At 40.0% G+C, this 26359-nt stretch overlaps 1 protein-coding gene across 1 annotated transcript in view; it reads left to right on the top strand.

The window, feature by feature from the left end:
- The window catches only part of grm8b (glutamate receptor, metabotropic 8b), a gene marked incomplete at both ends in the record, with an annotated part of 94863 nt that overhangs the window by 24537 nt on the left and 43967 nt on the right, over positions 1-26359 (top strand). The window contains 4 exons of the mRNA XM_083894436.1: positions 2636-2852; positions 17841-17976; positions 20809-20963; positions 21058-21195. Of these exons, the coding sequence (XP_083750562.1) occupies positions 2636-2852; positions 17841-17976; positions 20809-20963; positions 21058-21195 (646 nt within the window). The remainder of the gene's footprint in view (positions 1-2635; positions 2853-17840; positions 17977-20808; positions 20964-21057; positions 21196-26359) is intronic.

Raw genomic sequence — 26359 nt, 5'->3', positions numbered from 1 at the left:
TGCCTATAGGTTGTGCTGGGAATAAAAGGATATAAGACACTATATTGCACATTTTTATACACTCTGTATATACTAAAAGCAGCCAAAAGGCTCTGTGTTCTAGGGTTAATAATGCTCAATGCACACACACACTTAAATATGCACAGGTGACATTCTCTGTGTTTATGCGAGTCATTCATGCACTTTTCTGAAGTTCGAAACAGTTTTGTTGCTGTTATATGAGTGTGTATCATAGCTGTTGCTACGGTGGCCCAGAACACACAACATTAACTTAAAAACACAACATTTTCCTATATTTGTGGTGGTGATTTGTTGCCTATACCTATGCACAAAAATATCTCTTAAACTATTTTAGCTGATGTCTCAAAAACATTCTGAATACTTCTATGGTGAGATGTCTTCACAGCTTTTACTTTTCTTTTTTTCCCACATCAAATAGAGAATGTAAGTCCCCAAAGTGACAGCTAACTTCATTCTCCAGTTAAAATAGGTGAGGAAACATTTAAAGTTTAGAAAGTCTAAGAAGTTGTTGTTTGTGCTTGGCTCTGGTGGGAGGAAAAAGAAGAAAAAAGTACGTTGAGCTCGTCTCTGATGTGTTAAACCTGCAGTGCTCTGATAGTGTCAGCTCTCCGACAGGTTTGTATTTACAGTATAGGCCTTTTATTTGCTTCTTGTCACTGAGCGAGTCGGGCCAAGTGACATTTGTATTGCCGTCAGGCCCTCGGCCATCCATCTTCCTCCCTCCTTCCTCCTCCTCCTGTGAATCCTGATGAGGCATCCGGCGGCACGCAGCCCAACACCTCAGCCTCCGACTGAAGTCAAATCAATCAGCCCTTCAATCCTTCTATAAAGGACCATTATCCATCCCTGCTGGGCCTGTCGGCCCTTCTGCTGCACGATCTATGTCCTGATCCGCCTCCTTAATTCACACAGCACAGCTCGCTAACTCCACTCTGACAAGAGACAGAACAACAGGAAGGTCAGGATTTAAGGTGTTATCTGGATCTCAACAAATGTACTGTGGGACACACAGACCTACCGCACTGTAAACACAATGTTTTCTACTTTTTGGTCTCTTTTGTTTATAGTCGTGCGGCCCGCATGAAGGGCAAACTTAAATTTAAATAATTCAATCAATTTCTTGAAATAAATTCTCTCTTCATGTTCAACATGAATCTTGATAAACTTAAAGCGGAACTAGATCGGAAGTTCTGCGTCATTACCTTGTTTATGAAGCCCTGAAGTTTCGAAACAAACAGTTCAGCCACTGCTGAGAACGCTGTGTTTTATTGTAATCTCGGGCTCAGCGAGATCTCTGAAAATCCTGTTATGTTTACGTAAACAGCAGTTCTCCTGAACAGCCGATCGTCCTGCTCCGTTCACTAGTCCGGGCACATCCGGTTGCATTGAACCGCAGAAGAAGAATAACATCCGTTGTGGAGGTGTTTCACGAGCGACAGTGTCTTCTGACTCTGGGTCTGACTCCGGGTCAAAGTCATAAAAGGGACTGCAGCTGGGAGTCGTGAAGAAGCTATTTTTAAACACTGTTAAAACACTGTTTTGATAATGAGTAGCAGTGCATCCACCGTTCCAGAGGGGGGAGCTGTGCTTCTGAGAGCGGATATGCTGAATAGTACTGGCCAATCACAAGACTCTGTCTTCTGGGTGCGAGAGTTTGTCTGAAAGATCGCGGGCTGGGAAACGCCGTCAGAAAGGAGTATTTCTATCGGCTCGTTTACAGCAACTAGGAGGTTTTTGACCATAAAAACAAGTTAATGTATGTAAGTAGACCTCCTTTACTAACATTTATGTGCAACAGGACCACTCTATGTGACCTTTAACTAAGTCAAACACTAATACTATCAGGCAGGTCATGTACAAAAGAAAGCTGATCGTCCATGCTGGGTTATTGAGGTTTTTAACTATTCTATTAACTGCTGAAATTACCACTTAAAACACAAACAAATAAATGGCTCCAACAGGGATCATGGCTCTCTGAGGACAGACAGATGCATTTGTTCTTTGTGGATTTTAGACTCTTATTAGCTTGTTTTTTTAAGATTCTTTGCAGTGTAGAAAGTTGTTGCTGGTGATTAAGTTGCAATCATTTCCTTCTCTCCTTGTTGGGTGTAGTAGAACTGCAATGTTTAATCTCAACATGGAGCAAAAAGCAATAAATATAATGTTTTTTCACTATTAAAGGTGCATTATGTAATGAATCTGAAGCAACTGGCCGTAAAATCCTCCTAATATTTCACAGAGACTCAGGAATAATGTTCATATAACAAACTGAACTCACCAACAAAATATTTGCATTAAAAACATTTTTTTTGCACACCGCAAATCATGTTTGGGCATGTGGCGCCACCTACCGCCGTCTACCAATCATTTCCGAGCAACCACGGGTTGCCAGTTACAGTACGTCTGAGCTACAATGGCGCAGAAAACAAAACCTAAAAGATCTCTGTATTTTGAATTTGAGTGTATTAACCATTTTTGGCCACATTCTTACGTATGGCGCCTTTAATTGACCTGAATGAGATCATAAAGAAGGACTGGAAACATAGGTTGTTTCAACACTGGTGATGCCACAGTTTCTTTTATTCAAACCATTGCCTTTTCGGTGTCTCCACAGATTCCTCAGATCAGCTACGCGTCGACAGCCCCAGAGCTGAGCGACAACACCCGCTACGACTTCTTCTCCCGCGTGGTCCCTCCAGACTCCTACCAGGCTCAGGCCATGCTGGACATTGTGACGGCGATGGGCTGGAACTATGTTTCCACGCTCGCCTCCGAAGGGAACTACGGCGAGAGCGGCGTGGAGGCCTTCGTCCAGATCTCCAGAGAGCTGGGTAAGAAACCTCGAGTAGTTCAGAACCCTGTGGTTACTTCCTGCTCACTGTTCATTGATGACTCGTTATGAAATTACATGAAGAGGTTGACGCCCTCTTTCTCCACACGGTCACCGTGACCTAATCAGACCCTGATTGAAATGCTACGGCACCCAGAGGAGCTCTGATATGAATCAGGCTATGAGAGCAATTCATCTGTGTGTGTGTGTCGTAGTTTCATTGTGTTTTGAGGATGAATGAGAGGCTGTGTCTCAGGGCTCTTTGAATCACCGATCAAACGAAAATACGCTTTAAAACGGGCTGTTTTTACTAATCGGAAAATGTGTTGCAATTAATTAATCTTAAGGAATTACACTGTTTTCATCTTCAAGGATCAAGAATCACTGTAGTTTTTAGTACCGGATGGAAACGGAGTCCTGTGGGTTGCAGTTTCCAGTCTTAGGGGACATATTATGACTCTGGAGGCTCTATGAGTAAGCAAAGTGTGAAAAAAGATGACTCACTCATGTTTTTGTGGTCCGCCTCAGTCTAAGTACAGGAGATAAAACACACGATGTTGACTTCCACACTCATTGCTACGTCACAATGAGACATTTCTGGAATTGTTGTCTCACGGAGCTCCACTTTGTCTCTAAAAAAACGCGAGACTACAGGCGAGGGCAATAGTATCCAGAAGAGCGAAAGTCCATGAAGTGTTGTATTCTTGGCTGCACAATGCAGCACAGAGTTCTACACAAACTTCCAGCACTCAGAGGATTTACGTGTCCAGTGCATACATTTTATATATGACGGCAATGTGCCGGCTAGAGTCGCCAAATTATGACTTTTCCAAATGCTAACTGCTGTTAGCTGCAGGAGCCTCAGTGATGCTGACGTAGTTTCCTGTGTCTCATTTGCATTTAAAGAGACAGACACTCAAAACTGAGCGTTCTGAACAGGGCTGTTTTGGCAGAGTGACTGAACTGCTGTGGTGCTTCATCCTTAAGGTATTTTGACCAAAGCATGTCACAGACATATTAATTAGGACACAGGGGAACTAGGCTAACTTGCAGAAATAGGGTATAATATGAGTCCTTTAAATTCCATGTGATCCCTTGTAAGAGCGGGCGACTTGTGTTTGCTCAAGATAATTGGTGAGACACAATAGATCCTCTTGAGGTTTGATGTTTTTGTTGTGCTGCGTCTTCCGATGCTATTTTAAATGTTTCTATCAGTCAAAGATTTTTAGGTCAGTAACCAAAGAACGTAGACAAAATTCAGCTTTTGTCGAATCGTCGGTTTGCAAAGTTATCTTAAATAAAGGAATAATTCCATTTAATCTTTTGAGTTTTACACACCAGCCGCTCTGTGAGGGATGAGATGCTCTAAAAATAGAATTTAATAGGATCTGTCTGAAGTCTTATCTGTGAGCGCAAAACTTAAAGAAAAGAGTTCTAAAGAATCCTCTAGACGTCGTGTCATAAAGGGCGTATTTGTATTCGGCTTTTTACGAATGTAGGCCCCTGACTGCTCGAACATCTACGTGTATATATTTAGCTGGGTCGGTGACACCGCTGTAATCTGTGTGTAAATGGCAGCGGCGGCAGTAATCATGAAGAATGGCTACGACTACAGTGTTTAAAAAGCTTTAGATTAATAACAAGATGCTGTGCAGAGAGAGCAGCTGTGGCTCCTCTGTGGCATCAGAGAGCTTTCATATCTGCTCACACACACACACACACACACACACACACACACACACACACACACACACACACACACACACACACACACACACACACACACACACACACACACACACACACACACACACACACAGTGTTGCACATGGAAATGACTTCATTAGCAGACTGAAAACGTATAGTATTTATATCAACAGCAGTGACATCTGATGGTTTGAATCCTCTCCGATGCTGCTGCACAAATCGCACGCTAATCCTGAAAGATGTATTGATTTGAATGCCAATCACTGATAATTAAGTTAATTACCAAATTCAGAGATGTTTTGATTACATTAACCCTTTAACAACCAAGCCTTTCTTGCTTATTTTTAACCAGAACATTTTTTGGTCCAAAATTTGACCAAAACGTCATACTATACTATGTCGTCCAAAAGTGGACAATTTTTCGTAAAAAGTAGTGCTTTTCCCCATTTTTCCAGAATAACGTTCAATATCTGGCAGTTATTTACAATTCACTGCATGTTAAAATAGTGTTTTAACAACTTGAAATTAAAAAAACAGTGTAGTTGTACATGAACGCCAGAATTTGCGTGTTAAATTTGAACAGTATAAAACAAATTTATAATAAGATTTTTCGAGTCCTTGTCTCAATGTCCAAAAACAGGCCAAAAAAGTGGAAACGTTGTACAGACGTGTCTTCTAGCGAATGAAAAAATTACCTTTTGGACAAATGGAAAATCAGCCTGAATATCACTTTCATTTTAAAACTTCCAGCCGACAGTCGACTGACTTCTGTGTGAACTCCTGCCTGAATTCAGCTCAGCAGCTTTGAGTATAGTACATTCATCTTTAAAACCCGTGTGTGTAGGTGTTGTTGTTTCGTTGTCTCCGCTCTTCTCAGGCTCCCTGAGAGACGCTTGTTCTTTGTTTGTTTGTTTGTTTGTGTTTTGGGTGTCATCTGTTGTTGTCGTCGTCATCTTGAGGCTGAAGCGGTTCATTATAATCACAGCAGGAGCTCTGCGGGACGTTTAAAACCACCTGCAAACGTGAAGTCTCGCTTAGCAGTGATGGAATTACAATGGGCACAACTTTTAGAAAAAAAAACTCCACAAACATTGAACAAAACTGCAACAGAGATTTTAGAAACACCATGTGAGACAGGCAGGGAAATGTGTCTAATGTGGAAAGTTGTACAATATAGCTGATATTTGTGGCAGAAATAGACACTTAAATAATTATATTTTACTTTTCATAAGTTCACAATCACCTGACTGTTTGAATCCTTGATTTTCATTACCCCAGAATATCAGGAGTTCTATATACAAATATTTTCAACAGATCCTTGTACAGGGCTATATAGACGATTATGGTGAAAAATTTCAAGTCATTCCGAGATACTTTTTGTTTTTAAGAAGAAAGTCAGCTCACTGTCAAAGTGAATCAGGGCAAATGGATAATTTCTTGAATTTCAAAAATTCATTAAAAATGATTCCTTAAGACGTTTGCAAATATTTTCACCGCATCCTTGTTCAGGGCGATGCCGACTATTATGATGGTATATTTCAAGTCATTCCGAGATACATTTTTTTTTTTTCGAAGAAAGTCAGCTCACTGTCAAAGTGTATCAGGGAAAATGGATCATTTTCCTGAATTTCAAAAATTAATGAAAATTATTCCTTAAGAGGTTTGCAAATATTTTCAACGCTTCCTTGTTCAGGGCGATGCCGACTATTATGATGGTAAATTTCAAGTCATTCCGAGATACTTTTTGTTTTTGAGACAAAAGTCAACTCACTGTCAAAGTGCGAGTGTCAAGTTAGCCGCAAAGTAGTAGCATGCTAATATAAAATAAATATGTGCTCGCGTATTGGTGAATGGAACCCTCGTCGTTTCAGTATAACACCATGTTCTGGGTTATGTATTTCCAGCGTTACTCTTTCACAAATCATTTTGCAATTCAGCAAAAGTTTGGCTTTGTCAAACTAATTCTCCCAATCTATGAATGAATGAATGAATGAATGGATGAATGAATGAATGAATGAATCTTTGAAAATCTGCTACAATTTCTCAGCAGCTGTCAGATACACAAACTGTTTAGAAAACTGGGAAAAAAGCACAAAACGGCCTGCGATGATTTTTACCTTTGTGTCGACAAAACGTTTCCATAAAGTAAAATGTTCATTTCCTCGTCTAAACTCAGCAGAGTGCCTTTGTGTGTGTGTGTGTGTGTGTGTTGCAGATCAGTATTCACTCGTGTTCTGTCAGATAACTCAATTTGGGCAGAAAAGTTCCATCTTTTGCTTCTTAAGATGTGTGAAAGCCTCCAGAAGATAATCTGCTTTTCTTACTTGCCTTTCTCTCAGCTCCTCATTCTCCATCTCTCCTTCTCCACTTCTTTATCCCTTAATCTCTTTTTTTTTCGCTCTTGCACAAGACGCACTTTGTCTCGTCTTCCGTTTCTCATAGTTTTCTTATTTACGTTTCACTTTTTTTCTTTTTCACTTTTGCTCATTCAAGGTCATATTTTGCATGCTTATTTTGACTGAACCTTTGGCTGAATATTCCTGATATCTACTATGCTGCTTTTCATTTTCCAGGAAAATTGGATGAATATTTTCATTGGCAGGGATTTTTTCCCCCTTTTCCTCTCTTGAAAACAAATTAGCGGAGCAAAATGGCTCGTCTGTAGTTTTGGAGATCGTCTTTCTTCGAACAAATGGAAAACATCGCTGTCTGGTTAGCAGGAGCTAATCGAACACGGTGAGGAGATGAGGAACTACACTCTGGATCAATGATGGTTTTAAATAGATAATGATGATGTAAACCCAGGTGTGGTGCAATAAGTGGGTGTGACTCTTAATCCTAGACTAAAATAAACCACACAAAGAAAAACAGATGGTTTGACGCGACACAACTTTTTATGAGCAAAATCTATTTCTACAGCGACTTAAACGACTCCACACATTACTTTACATCATTTTGTCATCTATGCTGTTTACCCAGAAAATGTGTTTTGGACAAAACACAAAGCATAATATCACCGTTTTCTTTTCCGTTGTCTCCGAAACAGAACATTAGTGGATTCTAGTCACAGCAGCGCTCTACAGCACCCTCTGCTGGACCAAACATGTATTACTTCAGGTGGTCTGATGTGCATCTAGGCCAGAGGTGTCAAACTCATTTTTGTTCAGGGGCCACATGCAGCACAATTTGATCTCAAGTGGGCCTCACCAGTAAAATAATAGCATAATAACACATGAACAACAAGAACTCTGAATTTTTTCCCTTTGTTTTACATTTAATGAAAATATGAAATTTCTTGAGCAAAATAACTGCAATTTCAACAATATTATGCCTAAATTTACCGTTGGTAGTATAGTATTTCAACAACAAATTAATGCTCCGGGTCAGATCGCGATGTACGTTTGACACCCCCGATCTCGGCTGTATATTTTGAACTCAAATGGCATGTTTCCTACAACTGGAAAGGCAATTAAAGCAAAGCCAAGCAAATTCAGCTTCAGACTTAGAACAGTATTTATGATTTTCCTCCCAAGTATCACCAGAGGAAGCTCACGTACCACTCGCCAACCACATTTTGAGAACCAGGGCAGTAGATCAATCACAGTTTCAGAAAACATCCAAATCAAAAGCAATCGTTGTGATCTATCTCCATCTAGTTTCTATATGTGTTTAATAGAACAGGGATGAATAGCTTTTTTTCCCCCCTCTCCTGTCACGGACACACAGAACCTTGAGTTATCGCACGGGTCCTAACTGAGTGGTGGTGATGAGCACTTGCTGTGGATTTCATCACCCCATTCCACCGTGAGAGAGGACAGACATGCCCCGTGCTGTCCTGATGCTCATGCAGCAGCAGCAGCAGCAGCAGCAGCAGCAGCAGCAGCAGCAGCAGCAGCAGCAGCAGCAGCAGCGGTGGCAGGGGAATGAGCGGCGACAGACAAAGGGTAATGAGTAAAAGTGTCTGTGATGCTCAGCGGCTTCAAAAAACATGGAAACGACTCTGAACATGACGAAAGGCAGAAACAGTGTCGGAGTAATGTTCATGTTTTTTTCCACATGAAGGATAGTGTAATATGACCTCAATCTGACACCTAGCTTATCACTAAAGGACCATCCCAGAGTTTTCACAGGTTTGAATACAGTTGCAATAATACTTTAATGCTTATAATGATTCTAAAACTGGTATTGGTAAGAATGTTTTGCACCACATACATATATACATATATGTATGTATGTGTGTATGTGTATATACATGTATATGTATACATATACATGTATATGTGTATCTATATGTAGATGTACATATACATCTACATATATACACATATACATACATATGTATGTGGTGCAAAATATTCTTAACATTACCAGTTTTAGAATCATCATAAGCATTAAAGTATTATTCCAACTGTATTCAAACCTGTGAAAACTCTGGGTATCTCTGGTATTTACTCTGGTAAACTCTGGTACATATATGTATATGTATGTATATGATGCGGTTTCCTTATATTTTCTCTAGTTATTTTTGTCTCTGAGTAGCAGAATCTGTATAATGTGTATCTAATAGGTTTCTTGTGATTTGTGCTCATTCCCTCCTGTTAGGCAGGAGTCAGAGACAGATGTTGAGGCAGGTTTTTGTGAGACAGAACTAAAGCCAGCAGACATATGGACCATCACCATTTTCCCTCACCTCCTCATTTGCTTCACTCATCATATAATGATGCTCTAAATGAGCTCATTAAAGTTTTAAGGCGAAATTTAAATTGAATTTTAATGGGGAAAGCAAACTTTTGCTGGCTGACTTTCTCCGACTAGTGTTTTGAACACAAGTTACGTTCCACTCGCATTCAATTATGGAAACTCTTTTTCCAGTTTATGGTCAATCAACTATGTCATGCTCTCACTGTTATAACAGCAGTGTTGATGATGGAAAGCTTTTAAATAGCTGAAATAAATGCTGATTTTATATTATACAGGTTCAAATGTGGACGATTTCAACCCCTGAGAGTACTGACGGATGTCAAAGGGAGACATTTGCTTTAAGTTGGACCGGGCAGCTTTGTGGACACACCACTTTTCTTGCGTCACCTGACTTTCTCATGTCAAGGGCCGTGCATGTGTTACCTAGGCAACCTTTCATAGTGCGGCATTCATGGCCTCAAAGGCGAGGAATGAATGAGGCGAGTGGGCTTGGTCGGTGTGAAGACTGTGCAGGAATTGTTTGAATAATATCTGTTATTACCAGCCATGTTTATGAAGGCCACCTTTTAAGTTAAGTGGCTCTTTGACTGTGAGACGTCCTTTTTTCATATTGAAAAGGAAAATAAATGATCGCCTTATATGGTCCAGTATATTATCAGATATGCGTATTTACTGCCACATAATTAAAAGTGTGTTGAAAAAGCTCCGCTTTTCTTGCTCACACTTGTTGACATTGGACTTCCTGGCCAGTTACAGTAATTCAGTTTGTCTGTCTATTATTCTAAGGTATAATACTATACTTCAATATGCAGAAAGAACTTTCATTATTCACTATTATGTTGTGTTTGGGTCTTTCTTTACTTGTTTGCTGTGATTTATAGAGGATTGGCAGGAGTCTCCGTGTGCTGTTGTTTGCAGACGATAGTGTATTCTGTAGTGAGAGTAGGCGACAGGTCGCTGGGCTAGTGTTTGAAGATGTTAATCTTATAAAGGGCAAATTCTACTAAACCAAATAAATGGCTTATTTTTACGTGCTATAATTGATGACCTGCTATAAGTGCGTGCTCTTTCGCTTCAATCTCGTCTGAAACCGGCATTAGTTCGCGTTCGTGTAACGCAGAAACCTATTTTCAGACCAGAAATACTATTTTCTGATTGGCTGACGGCTGTATGAATGGACTACGCAGAGCGACCTGCCTACGCGTCATCCATTCATGGACGGACGGCTAATTCATGTCATGGGGGTGACGTGTGACGGAAGCATAGCAGCAAAAGTGAAAGAGAAGGTCTGCAAGACGTTAGTGAGACCTTTGCTGCGGAGAAAGAAGAAGGAATTTCCTGATTGAGGATTTGACATAATAAACACAAATGTACTGTAACTGTGTAAGCTGTTAAATGGACGATAGGCTCTCAGTGGAGAGCATGAATACAAATGTGCCAAAACGATAAAAAACCCTCATGCGCTGATGTCTACATGAACATGAACATCAACATTAATGCCCGGCCATAAAAGAGCATATAATGTCTGTATTATGTGCCACTCCATGGGTGACGGGGGTAGTGTTGGGAGGAAAGGGTAAGACGTATTGTTGTGATTGATTCAGGCTGTTGATTCATCATTTAGTAGTGTTTTTAGTAGGGTTTATAAGGTTTTTGTACTGTGACTCGTTAGTTTTTGGATGGGGAGGAAGATAGGTAACGAACGACCTAACACTGCATTGTTGTTGTTACCCCGTCCTGTTGTTTCCAACCCAAACGGAACAAAAGACCAAAGTGACCATTTATTGTCACTGAATGACTCTCTTACCGTTCACTTTCTAAGACATTGTGAGTGGTGCGTGCGTGCGTGCGTGTGTCTGTCACCTGAAAAGGGCTGTTTATGGTCGAATTGTGTTGGCTTTATAGTCGTGATGCGTTTAGGGTGAGGGGCTTTCATGCAGAGTCTGTTAATGACATGAACATGAACACAGCAGGAAAAGCCTCGGCAGCTGATTTATACTTTGTTTTTTCTCTGCTGGAAAAGTCTCAACTGAACCTCGTTAAATTCATGGTGTGTGTGTGTGTGTATGTCCATCTTTATTATTTCCACATTTATCTGCAAAGATAAAGTCCCTTCAGGAGGCAGCTCCTCCTGGTTTTTTCATCACCTCTTAGTCGTCTTTCACGCAGATCTATGAAAGCATCCTCGTAGACGGTGCTCTGTGTGTATATGATGTGTAGCAGTGGCGGTGGCTGCTCTTTGAAAACAAGCTTTGGAAGCTCATTCCAGGCCCAGTTATTTATTCATAAATCCTTGCATAAATTCCACAAACAAAGAACTAGAACAAGGAAAGCAGGATAAACGAGGTTATTTATGTAAAACTGAAATGCTATAATGTTTTTATTTACCGTGTACATGTACAAATGGACATAACCATGGATGGATGGATGGACACTTCACTTCCCTATTCTACGAAAACTGAGTCATTTGTTGCGTTGTGTTGTACCATGGTTTGTTTTCGTGGTGTTCATTATTAATTAATCTGGTGACTACGTCATTACTCTTTGTTTATTATTAGATAACATTTGAATAATAAGAATTTGGTCAGGCTAATTTTAAAAAGAATATGATCTGTCCAACAAAGGACTCTTTGGCTCGGAAGAAGACGACTAACCCTAGGAACTAAATAAAATGTATTCACCAGCGTAAGTGTTTCCCCTTTTAAGAATATGTTCAACCGTTTTCTCTGTCCATTTAACAACAAGAAACAAGAAAATTAAGTTTGTAGATTTGCTCACCGTCCCACACACAGAGTCCATTGTGGACAGACATTTTAAATTCAACAAGTTTGGGTTTCTCGGGTGAATCCAAACGAAGGGCCTTCAAACGCCAAGGTCACAAAAGAACATAATTGAACTCTGACATCTTAAAATCATCAGGGGTTTAGGATGAGAAGAAGAAGCTATGTCCAGGTGTGTGCAATGTCACCCATGGTTTTCAGTATTTTTAATGGTCGCTTCACAAAAAATCGCAAGCACTGACAAAAAAAACCAAACATTTTACTATTTCCCTTTCATGGTACTCACATTCTTTAAATGTATTTGATTAAAAAAAAAAAAAAAACTACCTTCAAATGTCTGAAATTAAGTCAAATGAAGGATAAAATACGAGGTGAGCTGCTGCCGGTGGGTCTGACCTTCACATTTTCATGTTTATTATAACAGATGCTGCAGAGTATGGAATGGAATCAGTTTAACTCAGAAAGTCTCTAAATGAAGCCATGTCTTGAATAAGTGACTGCAGACGTCCTCTCAGCTTCACGGCGATGACACCATGATGATAATGGCAGCAAACCTCCATTCTTTGTCCTGCGGCAGGCATTGACAGAGATATCTGTCTTTTACAGAGACAGAAGTTTAAAGTCCATGACATTAATATTTGATTTTACTACACTGCTGATTGAACCAATGAGAACCAATGGTAATGATTATGTGTTGGGGTCCATATAGAAATAAAAGTGCTGAGTAGAACCATATAAGGTTCTTCGGCTTGTCCTCATAGGAGAACCTTTTTTGGCTCCAGGTAGAAAGTTTTTTATAAAGGTTCCACCTGGAACCTTTTTGGAGGGTTCCACCAAGAACCCTTTTAAAACCCTTTATTCAGAAAAGAGGTTTTAAAGGGTTTTCTGGATCAAAATGGTTCTTACTGGAACCATTAGTGTTACCAAGAACCTTTGAAAAACCCTTTCTTCGGGAAGCAAATGGTTCCAGGTAGAACCTCAGCCCTTATAGAAGGACCCTTTTGGAACCCTTATTTCTAAGAGTGGTAGGAAGATGAGTGTACACATACTCTCGTCTCACTTGTAAAGTTCTGTTCAGTTGACATTTGTATGATATGCCAGAAATGACCATTAATCAGATGGAGGTCCAACGACTACACAATGTCTACATTTTATTTTATTTTTGTATTACTTTCTCTTGAAAATTATTACCAAAAAACAACCCCAAAACAAACATAAAATAAAGTCAAAATCGTTGTGGAAATACAAAACAGTTCTGCAACAACAAGCAGCAGCTTTCACGACTTCATCTGAAAGAGTCCGTGTTACGCAAGGACATTTTTTGCGAGAAAGCTAAACAGCTATGGCTGAAACTTAATTTAGGAGAAGGGTTTGTGAAGGAGGATTTTTTTTGGCTCTTAACAACTGTGTTTGCACAACAAATAAACAGCTTTCTCGATTACATTTTCAGAGCTCGGAGAAGACGTCCTCAACATCGAGACCATTCAATTACAAACTCAGTCGGACCGCGTTTTCAAACCAAGTTATTTAGCTGGGCCAGACATTTTCTGCAGCCAGTAAACAGCAGGTGATGACAACTTTAAAAAAAAAAAAGTGTCCTTCCTACACCTCAATGTGCATTAAAAAAAAGTGCACAGTATTTGCTGTAACTACTTTAAATAAATGTATATTTAAATATAAACATAAACGCGTCTTTGTCATCTCAGGTGCATAAAGTGCATAAAACCAAAAAGGTGCACAATATTAGCATTTGTTTCTCTTTGAAATAAGACATAAATATCTCGTAAAAGACACACAAACACCTCAAAGTGCTTTGAACAGAATACAAAAGAACCAACGCTGCTCTCAAACCTATAACCTGTCAGTTATTCTGGAAAAAATGGACAAAAGCACTTACTCACAGGCCATTTTCTGGTCCTTTTTATGCTTAAAATAAGCAACACAAACAGACGGACATTTTGAGGCTTAGGTGTTAAAGGGTTAATTAAAAAAGGTGACTCTGGTGGAGACATACCATCAGCATTATTGATATATTTTTGCTGCAGTGATATTAAATTCTCTATTACACTCTCTAACATTAGTTTTACCTCATTAAAACAGCTCAAACACTGCGGTTTAAACGATGGAGATATTTCTTTTTAGCCTCTGACATTTTCCCTCAAGACTTCCTGTGACACTCTGCCACCAAGTTGCTCCATCTTTCTGGACAAATCGAAAAATATATATCTATAAAAAAAAACCTCTCTCAGAGCCAATTAAGCCGGAACAGCTTAGACTGTGAGGGGTAGATTGTACCGCAGTCTCCATTGTATTCAATGTCAGCTCATGTTCTCACAGGCTCAGAATTCCTCTTTAAAACAACAACAACGACAACAACAAACTGCTCTGCTAAGGCTGCAGGAGTAATATCGCAAACATGAAGTGTGTTTTCATTGGTGAGGACATACTGAGCTCTATTAATTAATTAGTCATAACCAGTCTTAGATGGATAGAAAGATAGATGCTCGTTAGCTACAGTACCTAGCTTGGATAGCTAGATGCTAGTTAGCATAGATGGATAGATAGATAGATAGATAGATAGATAGATAGATAGATAGATAGATAGATAGATAGATAGATAGATAGATAGATAGATAGATAGATAGATAGATAGATAGATAGATAGATGCTCGTTAGCTACCTAGCTTGGTTAGCTAGATGCTAGTTAGCATAGATAGATAGATAGATAGATAGATAGATAGATAGATAGATAGATAGATAGATAGATGCTCGTTAGCTACCTAGCTTGGTTAGCTAGATGCTAGTTAGCATAGATAGATAGATAGATAGATAGATAGATAGATAGATAGATAGATAGATAGATAGATAGATAGATAGATGCTCGTTAGCTACCTAGCTTGGATAGCTAGATTCTAGCTTAGATAGATAGATGCTCGTTAGCTACCTAGCTTAGATAGATAGATAGATAGATAGATAGATAGATAGATAGATAGATAGATAGATAGATAGATAGATGCTTGTTAGCTACCTAGCTTGAATAGCTAGATGCTAGTTAACATAGATAGATAGATAGATAGATAGATAGATAGATAGATAGATAGATAGATAGATAGATAGATAGATAGATAGATAGATAGATAGATAGATGCTTGTTAGCTACCTAGCTTGAATAGCTAGATGCTAGTTAACATAGATAGATAGATAGATAGATAGATAGATAGATAGATAGATAGATAGATAGATAGATAGATAGATGCTCGTTAGCTACCTAGCTTGGATAGCTAGATTCTAGCTTAGATAGATAGATGCTCGTTAGCTACCTAGCTTAGATAGATAGATAGATAGATAGATAGATAGATAGATAGATAGATAGATAGATAGATAGATAGATAGATAGATAGATAGATAGATGCTTGTTAGCTACCTAGCTTGAATAGCTAGATGCTAGTTAACATAGATAGATAGATAGATAGATAGATAGATAGATAGATAGATAGATAGATAGATAGATAGATAGATAGATAGAGCTACAGCTCTTGCACATCTAGATTTAGCCACTTTGTTTGTTCCTCACACATCTTCTCAGGCTCCATCAGATCGGAAGGTAAATGTGTGCGTGAACTGCTGTCCGTCACTGTGTATATGCCAGGCCTCTCCTGGGAACACCTGCAGCTAACCTGCAGTTGAAACTAAGATGAGGTTTCTGGCTGCTTACTAGGACAACTGTACGAGACTGAATATTCCACGGCCCACAGAGGCATTGGATCTCCTCCGGTCAGGGAGAGAGGGAGGAAGGCATAATGAAGGAGAGCACAGTTAAGAGCAGTGTGCACAGCTCTACAATGAAGCAAATACCATGAGGTTAGAAATCTATTTATGCTAGACTTGTGTGAACTACATACATTTAGCATTCATTCCTGCGTCAGCCGACTCTGCTATAGATGATGACATGACACCTTGGTTAATGTGGTTCCTCATGGTGTTTTCTATGCTTGTTTACATCTGGACCATTTCCATCACAATCTGTGTTCATTTAATGCAATTAGAGATCAAGTGAGCTTGCATCTTTCACCTGAAGTTGATTCTTCTGGATCGAGAAGTTCCAGGTGTTTTTTTCTTTAACTTTGCCCTCATTTAATTGTGCATCCTCTTAATGGCTTTTCTCCCTCGTCATTCTCTTCATCTGCCTGTAGCTCAGTCCACAGGTGATTCTTATTTATGTTTTTCTTTTGTATGTTGTTAAATACATGCTTGCAAATAGTAATAATCCCACTGGTAGACCCCCATTATTGAGATGTTAGTGATAATCTGACAGTGTTTAGTCTCTGACAGTCTTAATAGACCTCCTGACCTTTGTTTCAGAGACTGCAGATGAAAGTTTAATGATCCCCGTAGTGAAGCGTCACAGCAGCAGAGTGGAGATAAGAAAAAAAAAAAAACAACAACGGGGGCGAACAGTGAAGTTAATTAAAACATTATAGCGTAGACATAATGAAGCAAGAGAGAAAATAATAGCACCATCTAACAGATAAACAGTAGTGGAGATAAGGCGCGCTCATTAACAGATTAACAGATAGAAGCAGACGTGTTAACTTTGTTTGCAGGCAGATGCTCACTGCGCCGACGAGCAAACATAGAAACCCGGTTCCTGGTGAAGATTGGGGTTTATTTTTGGTGCAGTGAGTAACACCTCGAGGAAAAGTTCATGGTTTTTCCCTCGTAGAATCATGTTCCATCAACGTGTTAGGACACGAGGATGTCCTCATGATCTCACATCTAAACCCACTGTAGGAACACTATAGCCACTGAATCCTCCACATCTAAGTGAGAGTTATGGGAGGCTGTGATTTGGGGGAAGTAGAGCCGGTCGTCCTCTTACTGCACAGTTGGCCTCAGTGTCTGGCTCCTCCTGCCCTTATGTCAAAGTGTCCTTGAGCATGAATGTATGCATGAATCCCAAGTTGTTGGGACATTGCAGCACCTTGTGCAGCAGCTGTGTATGCAAATGAAGGACAAGTTTGGCAAAGTTTTGTCAAGTTCTTTGTCTGTTGAGGTAGAGATGTGCTGCTTAGAAACATTGTTTTCCTTGCACCTTGTAGATTAGATGTCTTACTGGTGTTTTTATACAAAGTCTTCATGGGGCCCTAAGCAACAGTTAGATTTTGGGGCCCTTTATTAAAGCTAATAATAAAGCAGTGATTGTGATGCTTGCATCATCCCAAAGTCAAAAAATGGTAGGAAAATTCAGAAGAATGGTCTTGTGTTGATTTTCACTTAGTACTGGCACAATGGCACAACACTAAGACGATGTCTGCCCGAATAAGAAGTAACAAATAAAACAGTTATAAATAAAAATTTGCAAGGTGTAAAAGTGCAACAATGTTTAAAGAGCTACAAAAAAAACCCTATCATAAAATAATCACGTTCTATTATCATTAAACATCAAAATAAAAATTTAAAAACACAACATAAAAAGTAAAATAACAGTAAAACTGCACAATTAAGTTCAGGTGCACAGAAGAACGTATTGAATGAAATGAGGTTATAATAAGGTTAATAAGGTTACAAAGAAGAACAAAATGTGTTAATAACTATGTGAAAACTATGTAAAATGTGCAAAAGACCTTAGCAGGTGCTTAGTTCGTTTATGCCTTGGGCCGGCACTGCAAATGATGGTCTTGTGCTCATTATTACTGTGTTTTAAAGTGATTACACGGTATTCAAAGGAGTTTTTCTACATCCAAAGCACTGCATAGATTCTTGTTGCCTCAACAGTGACTCTTTCTGTTCCTCTCGCTCAGGCGGCGTCTGCATCGCTCAGTCTCTGAAAGTTCCCAGAGAGCCGAGGCCCGGCGAGTTCGACAAGATCGTTCTCCGTCTGCTCGAGACGCCCAACGCCCGCGCTGTCATCATGTTCGCCAACGAGGACGACATCAGGTACGAGTACACACTTTACATTTCAGCCTGTAGTGACTCCGTGGAGGAATGTTTTTCTTATTTAAGTCAGCTGGTTCAAAGTGATTTTGAATTTAAAAAAAAAAAGCTCATCAAAAAATTTGATGAAATGATGGACTTGTGATAAACCAATGCAAAATGGCTCAGTAGCACCCCCACAGGTGAAACCCCTATGGTGCGGCTGGAAATTTAGTTGCGCTGAATTTTGCGAAATTCGGTGGGAATATTGTCCAGCCCGAGACGAACAAAAAAAATCCTCTTGACACATGACCTCAACTCAACAGGAAGTCGGCCATCTTGGATTTGGCGTATATCTTGGCGTTTCACAAGTTTCGTAACTGAGCTTGCTAGCCTGAGGGCGTTTATCCTAGGAACCCGAAAAAACACGTCAAATTGAACTATACCTACCCATCCAAGATCTAATGTTACAGAATGTTGCACAGATTCAAAAGGGCGTGGCCACTGCGAGCCATCGAAATTCGCCAAAATTCCGATGGCTGTCGTGGCCACGCCCTTTTTGAATCACGAAATACGCTAGAACTTTGCCATACATTGACCGATCGGCATGAAACTTCATAGGTGACACGAGACCCCGCCCCTCAACATGTCTACGAAAGCAAATTTGACCCAAACGCCCAAACTTTGACATGGATCTCCTCCCACAGTTTTGAGTAAAACCCCACACATCCTATATCAAACGGTGCAGTTTCCTGGCCGACCTGCTGGGGGCTTACCCAACCTGGCGGTGACGCCGGGGGATGCGTTGTCCCGCACAACGCTGCTTGCACCTTTTAATTAAGTATTAAATGGACAGAAGGAAATCCATATCTTAGAGGAATAAAAAGCCCCCCAATATAACTCAAAACGCCCCACCGCAAGGTTTATTTTCCATCTCTGTATCACATGCAGAGAAATCACTGATCGTGTGACTTCACAAAAGCAAGAGGAGACGGCTGAAACTTCCGAGGACCAGACGGGTTATGGCTCGTGTTTCTCAAATGAAGATATACGATAGGATTAAGATCAGATGTAGTAATATTAACTATATTGATCCCATGCTGGGAACATTTATTTGTTGCAGTATCAAAAGTTCAAGGAGAGCTAGACAAGATAAGTATGGACATAACAGTATACAAACTTAAAAGTGCTGTTTCATGAAGGTGGATTTAAACATTGTGACAATGTGACTGCAGTGGGAATAATAATAATAATAATGATAATAATAATACATATAGTACATATAAATGTGTCCTATGTTATTCCACCCTGTGTTGTATTTGTCTGTTTTATTTGCATCTTTTAAAACACGGTTATTACCTTTTGACTTGAGACTTTTCCTTTTCATTCCACCCTGTGTTGTGTTTTATTTTCCTTTTATGGTGAAACACTTTGAGCTGCAAACCCTGTATTAAAGGTGCTATATACATATATATATATATATATATCTATATATCTATATATAGATATATAGATATATATACAGTACATGGTGATAGTGATATAGGTGATGGAACTTTTTGAAACACTCCATTGAGGGTGCAGCAGTCTTCTGCTGAAAGTGCTGTGTAAAGTCTCCACAGTGTCACGGAGTGGGTGTCGAGGTGTTGATGATTGATTTCAGTTTTGCTAACATCCTCCTTTCACACACTTTCTCTGTGAAGCCCAGAGTCCAGTACTGAGCTGGTCCACTTATTTATGGTGCGTTTCCACCGGCTCGCCACGCTAAGTCCTGCCAGTGTCCTGCACACAATGTAGATGATGATGTGTTTCTTTCTCGTACACAACATCAGTGTTGATAAAAATTGATGAAATACTCTCGAGGTATCTAAAAATAAATGGAAAAAAAGTCAAAATTAACATTTTGACGACCAACAGTACTCATAAAGCAGAATGGCCCGTTTTAGGGTAAAACACAGTATATTTTTGGATTATTGTTATTGGTATATCCGTGTGCCAATCACATAAAATGCAGTAGCTGGTAAATTTTATTATTTAGTAAATGACCCTCGTTTGTCATGATCTTCCACTTTATGACTGTGGGACAGTTTTTGTCATGTTTGTGGATTAATGTCTTCTAATTTATTCTCTCTTGTTGGTCCCTGTTTAACATTCACTGTTATTTCCTTGTTTATTTTTTTTATATTATGTTTTTAATGTACCCTGTTGGTATTTTATCTATTTTAATTTTAGTATTTCATTGTGAGGCACTTTGTGATTCCGTATCTGTGTTAAGGTCCCATATAAATACAGATGACTTACTTTCTTATCTTGTTAAGCTCCAATTATAGTCTACTTACTTAAAAAATAACCTCCCTGGGTTCTATTTTGAACTCTGACCTTTTTTAGGTACTCGTGTGTCCGCCTCGCTCTGCTGTGTTTCACCTAAGTTAAATAATTTTTTTGCTACCCGAGGATATTTAGTCTCTGTGCTCCTCTTCATTGGCTCATTTGTTCACTTTGGTTTCCTGTTCCTTCTCCTCAGGTTCCTCTGTGATGGTGTTTATGGATTCTTGTGTTCATATACGCTGACCCTCACCTGCTGCTTTTGGATTATGTGTTTTGCATTTTTTTTGTTTAACAATAACTCCTAACGACTCTTTTTGTGCCTTACATTTGAGCTTTTTAAGTGGAACACCATTATTTAACCTGCATAATCATTTATTTGTTATCCTATTTACCATCGTGATTACTTATCTGAATCTATTGTCACTAAATCTGACCTTACCGGTGAATTAATGCAGTTACTGTCCTCCACTGTCTGTTGTTCAGTAACATCTCCTCATCATCTGCACCTCTGTCTCTAATGCTTGACAGACGAATCCTGGATGCGGCAAAGCGTAACAACCTAACGGGTCACTTCCTGTGGGTGGGCTCTGACAGCTGGGGCTCTAAGATCTCGCCGGTGGTCCAGCAGGAACGCGTGGCTGAGGGCGCCATCACCATCCTCCCTAAAAGGGCGTCTGTGGATGGTGAGGAAGGAAATAACACACCGCGATTATGTGACAACCTGTGAAGAAACCGCGATGGTCGTTTCATTTCGATTTGTTTTGTCTTGTTGTTCAGCGTTTGACCGTTACTTCAAGAGCCGCTCGCTGTCCAACAACCGCAGAAACGTGTGGTTTGCCGAGTTCTGGGAGGAAAACTTTGGCTGTAAGCTGGGGATGCACGGCAAGAGACCGGGAAGCCCGAAGAAATGTACAGGTATGAAAATCACTGTGTTCCAGCTAGTCTTTATATTCTGTCAAGTGAAGCATTCAGGGAGAACAGACCTCTGCCACTCAGTTTCACACAGTTTTGGCAGAAAGACATATTTTCCCCAGGTTTTTGCAGAGTTCCATGGCTCTACCTGAGCTCAAAATTTCAGCCTTACCTTTACCCTTATTATTAATCTGACATTTAAACAAAAACAAATATGAATGGAGATAGACAGCCCAATGTGCAAGTGCCTAAAAGAGGGTAACCGAGCACATGAGATGCTAACAGAGGTCAGGTTTTTATGTAAGCTCTGTAAACATTTTCTTGTGGAGGTCGTGGTCTCAATAATACATTTTTAGGTCAATATATCATGGTGTCCATTTTGTAAAGGATGGTCCCATTTTGCACCATGATGCACAGCATGTATTGCGCAGCTCTTAGTATGGATCAGCACTGTTTTCCCGAGAACTGCTTTGTTCTTGTTGCAAGTTTTCCTGTTCCATCGCCACCTAATTTCACACAGCATCACAGCTGAGACATGTCCAGCCAAATGCAGTTCAAAGTATGACAACACATGATTATCTCGGAAGACTCCAGGGCCACAGGACATGCATGAACATGAACTTGGATTTTTTGTTGTTGTTGTTTTTTTTTTTGCTTTTGTAATGAGACATTTGAGGCAAACTTGTTCACATCTGTGGTCGAGCTCATTCATGTAAATGAGACCATTTGTAGCTGCACAGAACACCAATACATACAAAGGGCACACTTACAGTAATGCACTTAGTTACATAAGATGTTTCCTGGGTTTGTGTCACAGTATAATGCTAAGCGACATTTTGCATTATTGCCATGTGAGACTACATCAGCATTTACAGCGTGATTACAGGATATCCGCGGGTTTGTTTCTATATTAGGGTTTGTTGACACATCAGTTTTGGGGCCTAAGTTGAGCTAACGGACAACTCAAATACGTTGTTATCCTGATTTCTGGTACCGTCATTTGCTGCTCACTCCCCGCGCTGGCTTGTAATCCTGCCTGATTCTGCTAAGCGACATTTTGCATTATTGTCATGTGAGACTACATCAGCATTTACAGCGTGATTACAGGATATCCGCGGGTCTTAAAAGTCTTAAATCCAGTATTTGAATTTAAGGCCCTAAAATTCTCATAAAAGGTCTTGAATACAATTTTGAAAAGTCTTAAAAATCTATTAACTTTACTTTTATTTTTATTTTAAACTTCATTCTCACTTTGAAATGTTTCGATTTTTGAGGATGCGATAACATAACTACAACACAGAACTAAAGTAGGCCAACTGTGCTGCCCGGGGAGAATTTATCGAGCACCACTAGCTAGTTTGCTGTGTGCGCCCGCCGCGGTGTGTTACAGCTTAGCATAGCAGCGGAGAAAACTTAACGAAAGCCTACAGGTAAGCCGAATTGCTTGCATAAGATGGGTAAGTGCAATTTCAACGATTTGTGGCTCCATTTTTCCTTCATGTCTTTTGTACTTTTTTTGTGAAATGGGTCTTAAATTGTATTCATTATGGTCTTGAAAAAGTCTTAAATTTGACTTCTTGAAACCTGCAGAGACCCTGGAAAAGACACGTTAACATTCTGTGTTAACATCAGGTGAGGTTGTTTTCACAGAGAGGAGAGCGAGACGGACAGTTGTACTCTCAGAAAAAAATCTTTCAACTAAAATAATGCATAACATGCTAACATTCTAACATACCCAGATAATGTGCATAAGCCACAGTTTCCTCCCCCAACTTAAACCTGGAAATGATCAAAGAAACGGTGACAAGAACATGATGAAATCCAGGCCAGTACATTTGTTGGACTGATGAGGAGATCGATTTTATGCTCCGTCAGATTTAAAAGGTTGGATGTTCAAATGTTCATGGATGTAGGAAGACTTGACGTGCTAACAACTATGCCTAACATGAAGGGGGCATGTTGCCACCTAGTGGTGGAGGCGGACAGTAGTTACAATCGTAACTGTGCATGATGATGTAAGGATTTGAAATACACACAAGTTTTTCATTATGGTGTTTAAGCAGAACTGTATCCACTTTATCCTCACTGTCATTAAAACTCACCGCCAACTCTGCTCTGGTGAATGGTTGTTTGTCTCTGTGTGTCCAGGGTCTACCCCGTCCTTTTGCCCTATGACTGCTGGGATTGGCGCCAGCGCCTCCTGTGGAGGATAAAGCAGTAGAAGATGATTTGTTTCTATATTAGGGTTTGTTGACACATCAGTTTTGGGGCCTAAGTTGAGATAACGGACAACTCAAATACGTTGTTATCCTGATTTCTGGTCCCGTCGTTTGCTGAGTCTGTGCTGACTGCTCACTCCCCGCGCTGGCTTGTAATCCTGCCTGATTCGGGGGGGATTTTTTTTTGTGTATAACAGGGGGCCGCAGAGGTCTAAATCCTTTACTAACATGTCCGACATGCGAAATAGGATTTGTAGGCGGTGTTTGGCAGATGTGGGCGAGCGTCAGCCTTTCGCCAGCTGCAGACAGAAATGAAACGGCAGAACAACAGTGTCAGCGCTCTGTGAATAGCTGCCATGTCCCAGCTGCTGCTCTGATAACGCTGCAAGTCTTTACCTGAGCTCAGTGGATGGCTTTGATCAGTCTGCTGCTGCTGCTGCTGCTGCTGTCAGGACGCAACTCTCATATGATTGTGTTAGAGGCTCCATATTGAGTTCTGGAGCTGCAGCAGAGTCATCACACAAAGTGACAAAACGGCTGAGTCAGCGGGTCAACATTCCCCCTCTCTCTATATGTGTGTGTGTGTGTGTGTGTGTGTGTGTGCACGTGAGCGCACACGCATAATATAGTTTTTTTTCAGAGTGCTGACAAGCTGCAGGTCTGTTTATGAAAGTGTGTCTATGGATATTGTCTGTGTGTGTGTGTGTGTGTGTGTGTGTGTGTGTGTACAATTAGAACCCATCTCATGATAATGTGCGACGATCTGTCCAAAGCATTTTCTATTTTCATAAGTCACATTTGTTTATAAAAAAGAAAAAGAAGAAAATGCAAATATCTATCTCACTCCCTCTGGGTGCAACTTAAGGAAATGTAAGTTTATATGTATATGTAAATATATAGTCAACAGTCTACCCTACAGCCAACAGCTGCCTAGAATAGCTTATTTTGTTTTTTACTTTATTAATCCCTGAGGGAAAGTTTTTCTCTACATTTAACTGATGCTCTACTAGGAACCTTGAACCTTCCTAGAATTAAGAGCAGTGGGCAGCCCTGGGGGTTGGGTACCTTGGGTACCCCAGTCCCTCGAAGTAACATCTTTATCACCGATGTTAAAGGTGCCATATGTAAGAATGTGACCAAAAACCGTTACTACGCTCAAATTCAAAATATTGAGGTCTTTTAGTTTTTCGTTTTCTCCGCCATTGTAGCTCACACGTAACTGGCGACCTGTGGTTGCTCGGCAGCTGAGACTCTACTGACTGCAATGATTGGTAGACGGCGGTAGGTGGCGCCACATACCAAAATGATTTCAAAACATAAACATGATTTGCGGTCTGCATGGAATGTAAATATTTTGGCTGTACTGTTGTTGTTGGTGAGTTTAGTTTAACTCAACTAAATGTTATCTGAACAATATTATTATTAAAATACAGTGGCGTAAAAGCACTTATTTATTCCGAATAAGATCATTTGCTCTCATCATTCTCCTCTTCCTCAAACACTAGTATCATGAAATTAGATTACGATGGAGCGAGAGATAAGGTGACTGTTCTGTTATGTGTTTCATTATCTACACACTCGGCTGCACTCTGACCACATACCCTGGTATATAGAACAGTATTTCTGATTTTCCTCCACATACCAGCAGAGGAAGCTTGCGTAACACTGGTGGTAAACGTACCACAGTTTGAGAAACCAAGGCCTCATAATAAGTAAAAGAATAAAAACAGCGAGACAACGAGGCCTGCGCAGCATGAATCCTTTACTGCCCTAATGAAAGCGAGTTATTGTTGATAGTGATTCGGGAGCATTGGTCCGATGATGGGACGATGTGGGTGCACACTGTGAGACGTGTGGTGCAGCAAGAGCTCCGTCGATTCTCTCTCATAGCCCGAAGTCTGCGAACCACAAACCTCCAAACTCTGGAGCAGCAGACACAGAATCGGCAGCAGCAGCTGATTGAGATCAGAGTACACTCAGCTCGGTCCCCCAGAGAACACTGGGGAAGGCCTGTGCATTAATTGTAATAATAAGGATAATTAAATATCCATTAGACGCGGTGGCCTGAGGTCTGAGGATGATGTTCCATCGCCCACAACTCAGGGGTGAAACCACCGCACCACGGTGCTCACAGCTGCTGATTCAAAGCACCTGCCAGGGGAAGAAAAAAACAACAACGATTCATTACGGTATAAACACTCTCTCCTCTACGTCCATGTAACCACCACCTTCAGATCCTCCTCCTTCCTTAAAAAGCTACATTTATACAACATTTTAAAGTCATTTAATTCTTTATTCACTGTTTAAGGTGATATGGTGCTCTGAATGAACGATATCTAGAGGAGATTTTTATGGATGTTGGCCATGTTTTGTATTGTTTTGTTCCCGTTGTGTGGTGACTCACCAGTAAGTGGTGTTTAAGATTTACGTTCAACTTTAAAACTGAAATTGGGAGCATATAAAGTTGAGACATAAGCGGTGTCTGATTTATTAAGCTTTTTAATGGGTGACGGTGCCTCTGAATACTTAAAAATTTAAGTAATTAAATCTTTTATTATAGTTGATGAATAAATTTATAATGGGGGATTTTTTTTCAAAACATTGAAATGCCGGGGTAGAAGGCGTTGTGTAACATACTGGGTAATCTTCAAACAGGAGCAGACCACAGGTCAAGACCAAAGGTTATAGGAAACTGTCAGGTTTTACCGCTGTTATGTAGAAATGTTGGTTAATGAAGATGATGTTGATACTTTGAAGAAAACCCTAACCACAGTGTAATCACATTCAAAACAAGGGAAAAGTTATCATTACCCTTATTTATTCAAAAGTGCAGTCTTGTAATTCACATAATGTTAGTACTTTACTTTGTTAGTTACATTTCTAGCAACTTATACTATTAACTATTTAACTATTACTATTACTTATGTTGTGTGCAAAGAAAAGGCCAA

The sequence above is a fragment of the Microchirus variegatus genome, assembly GCF_963457635.1.
Source record: "Microchirus variegatus genome assembly, chromosome: 8".
Lineage (NCBI taxonomy): Eukaryota > Metazoa > Chordata > Actinopteri > Pleuronectiformes > Soleidae > Microchirus > Microchirus variegatus.
This window is presented reverse-complemented; position numbering and strand designations above follow the sequence as displayed.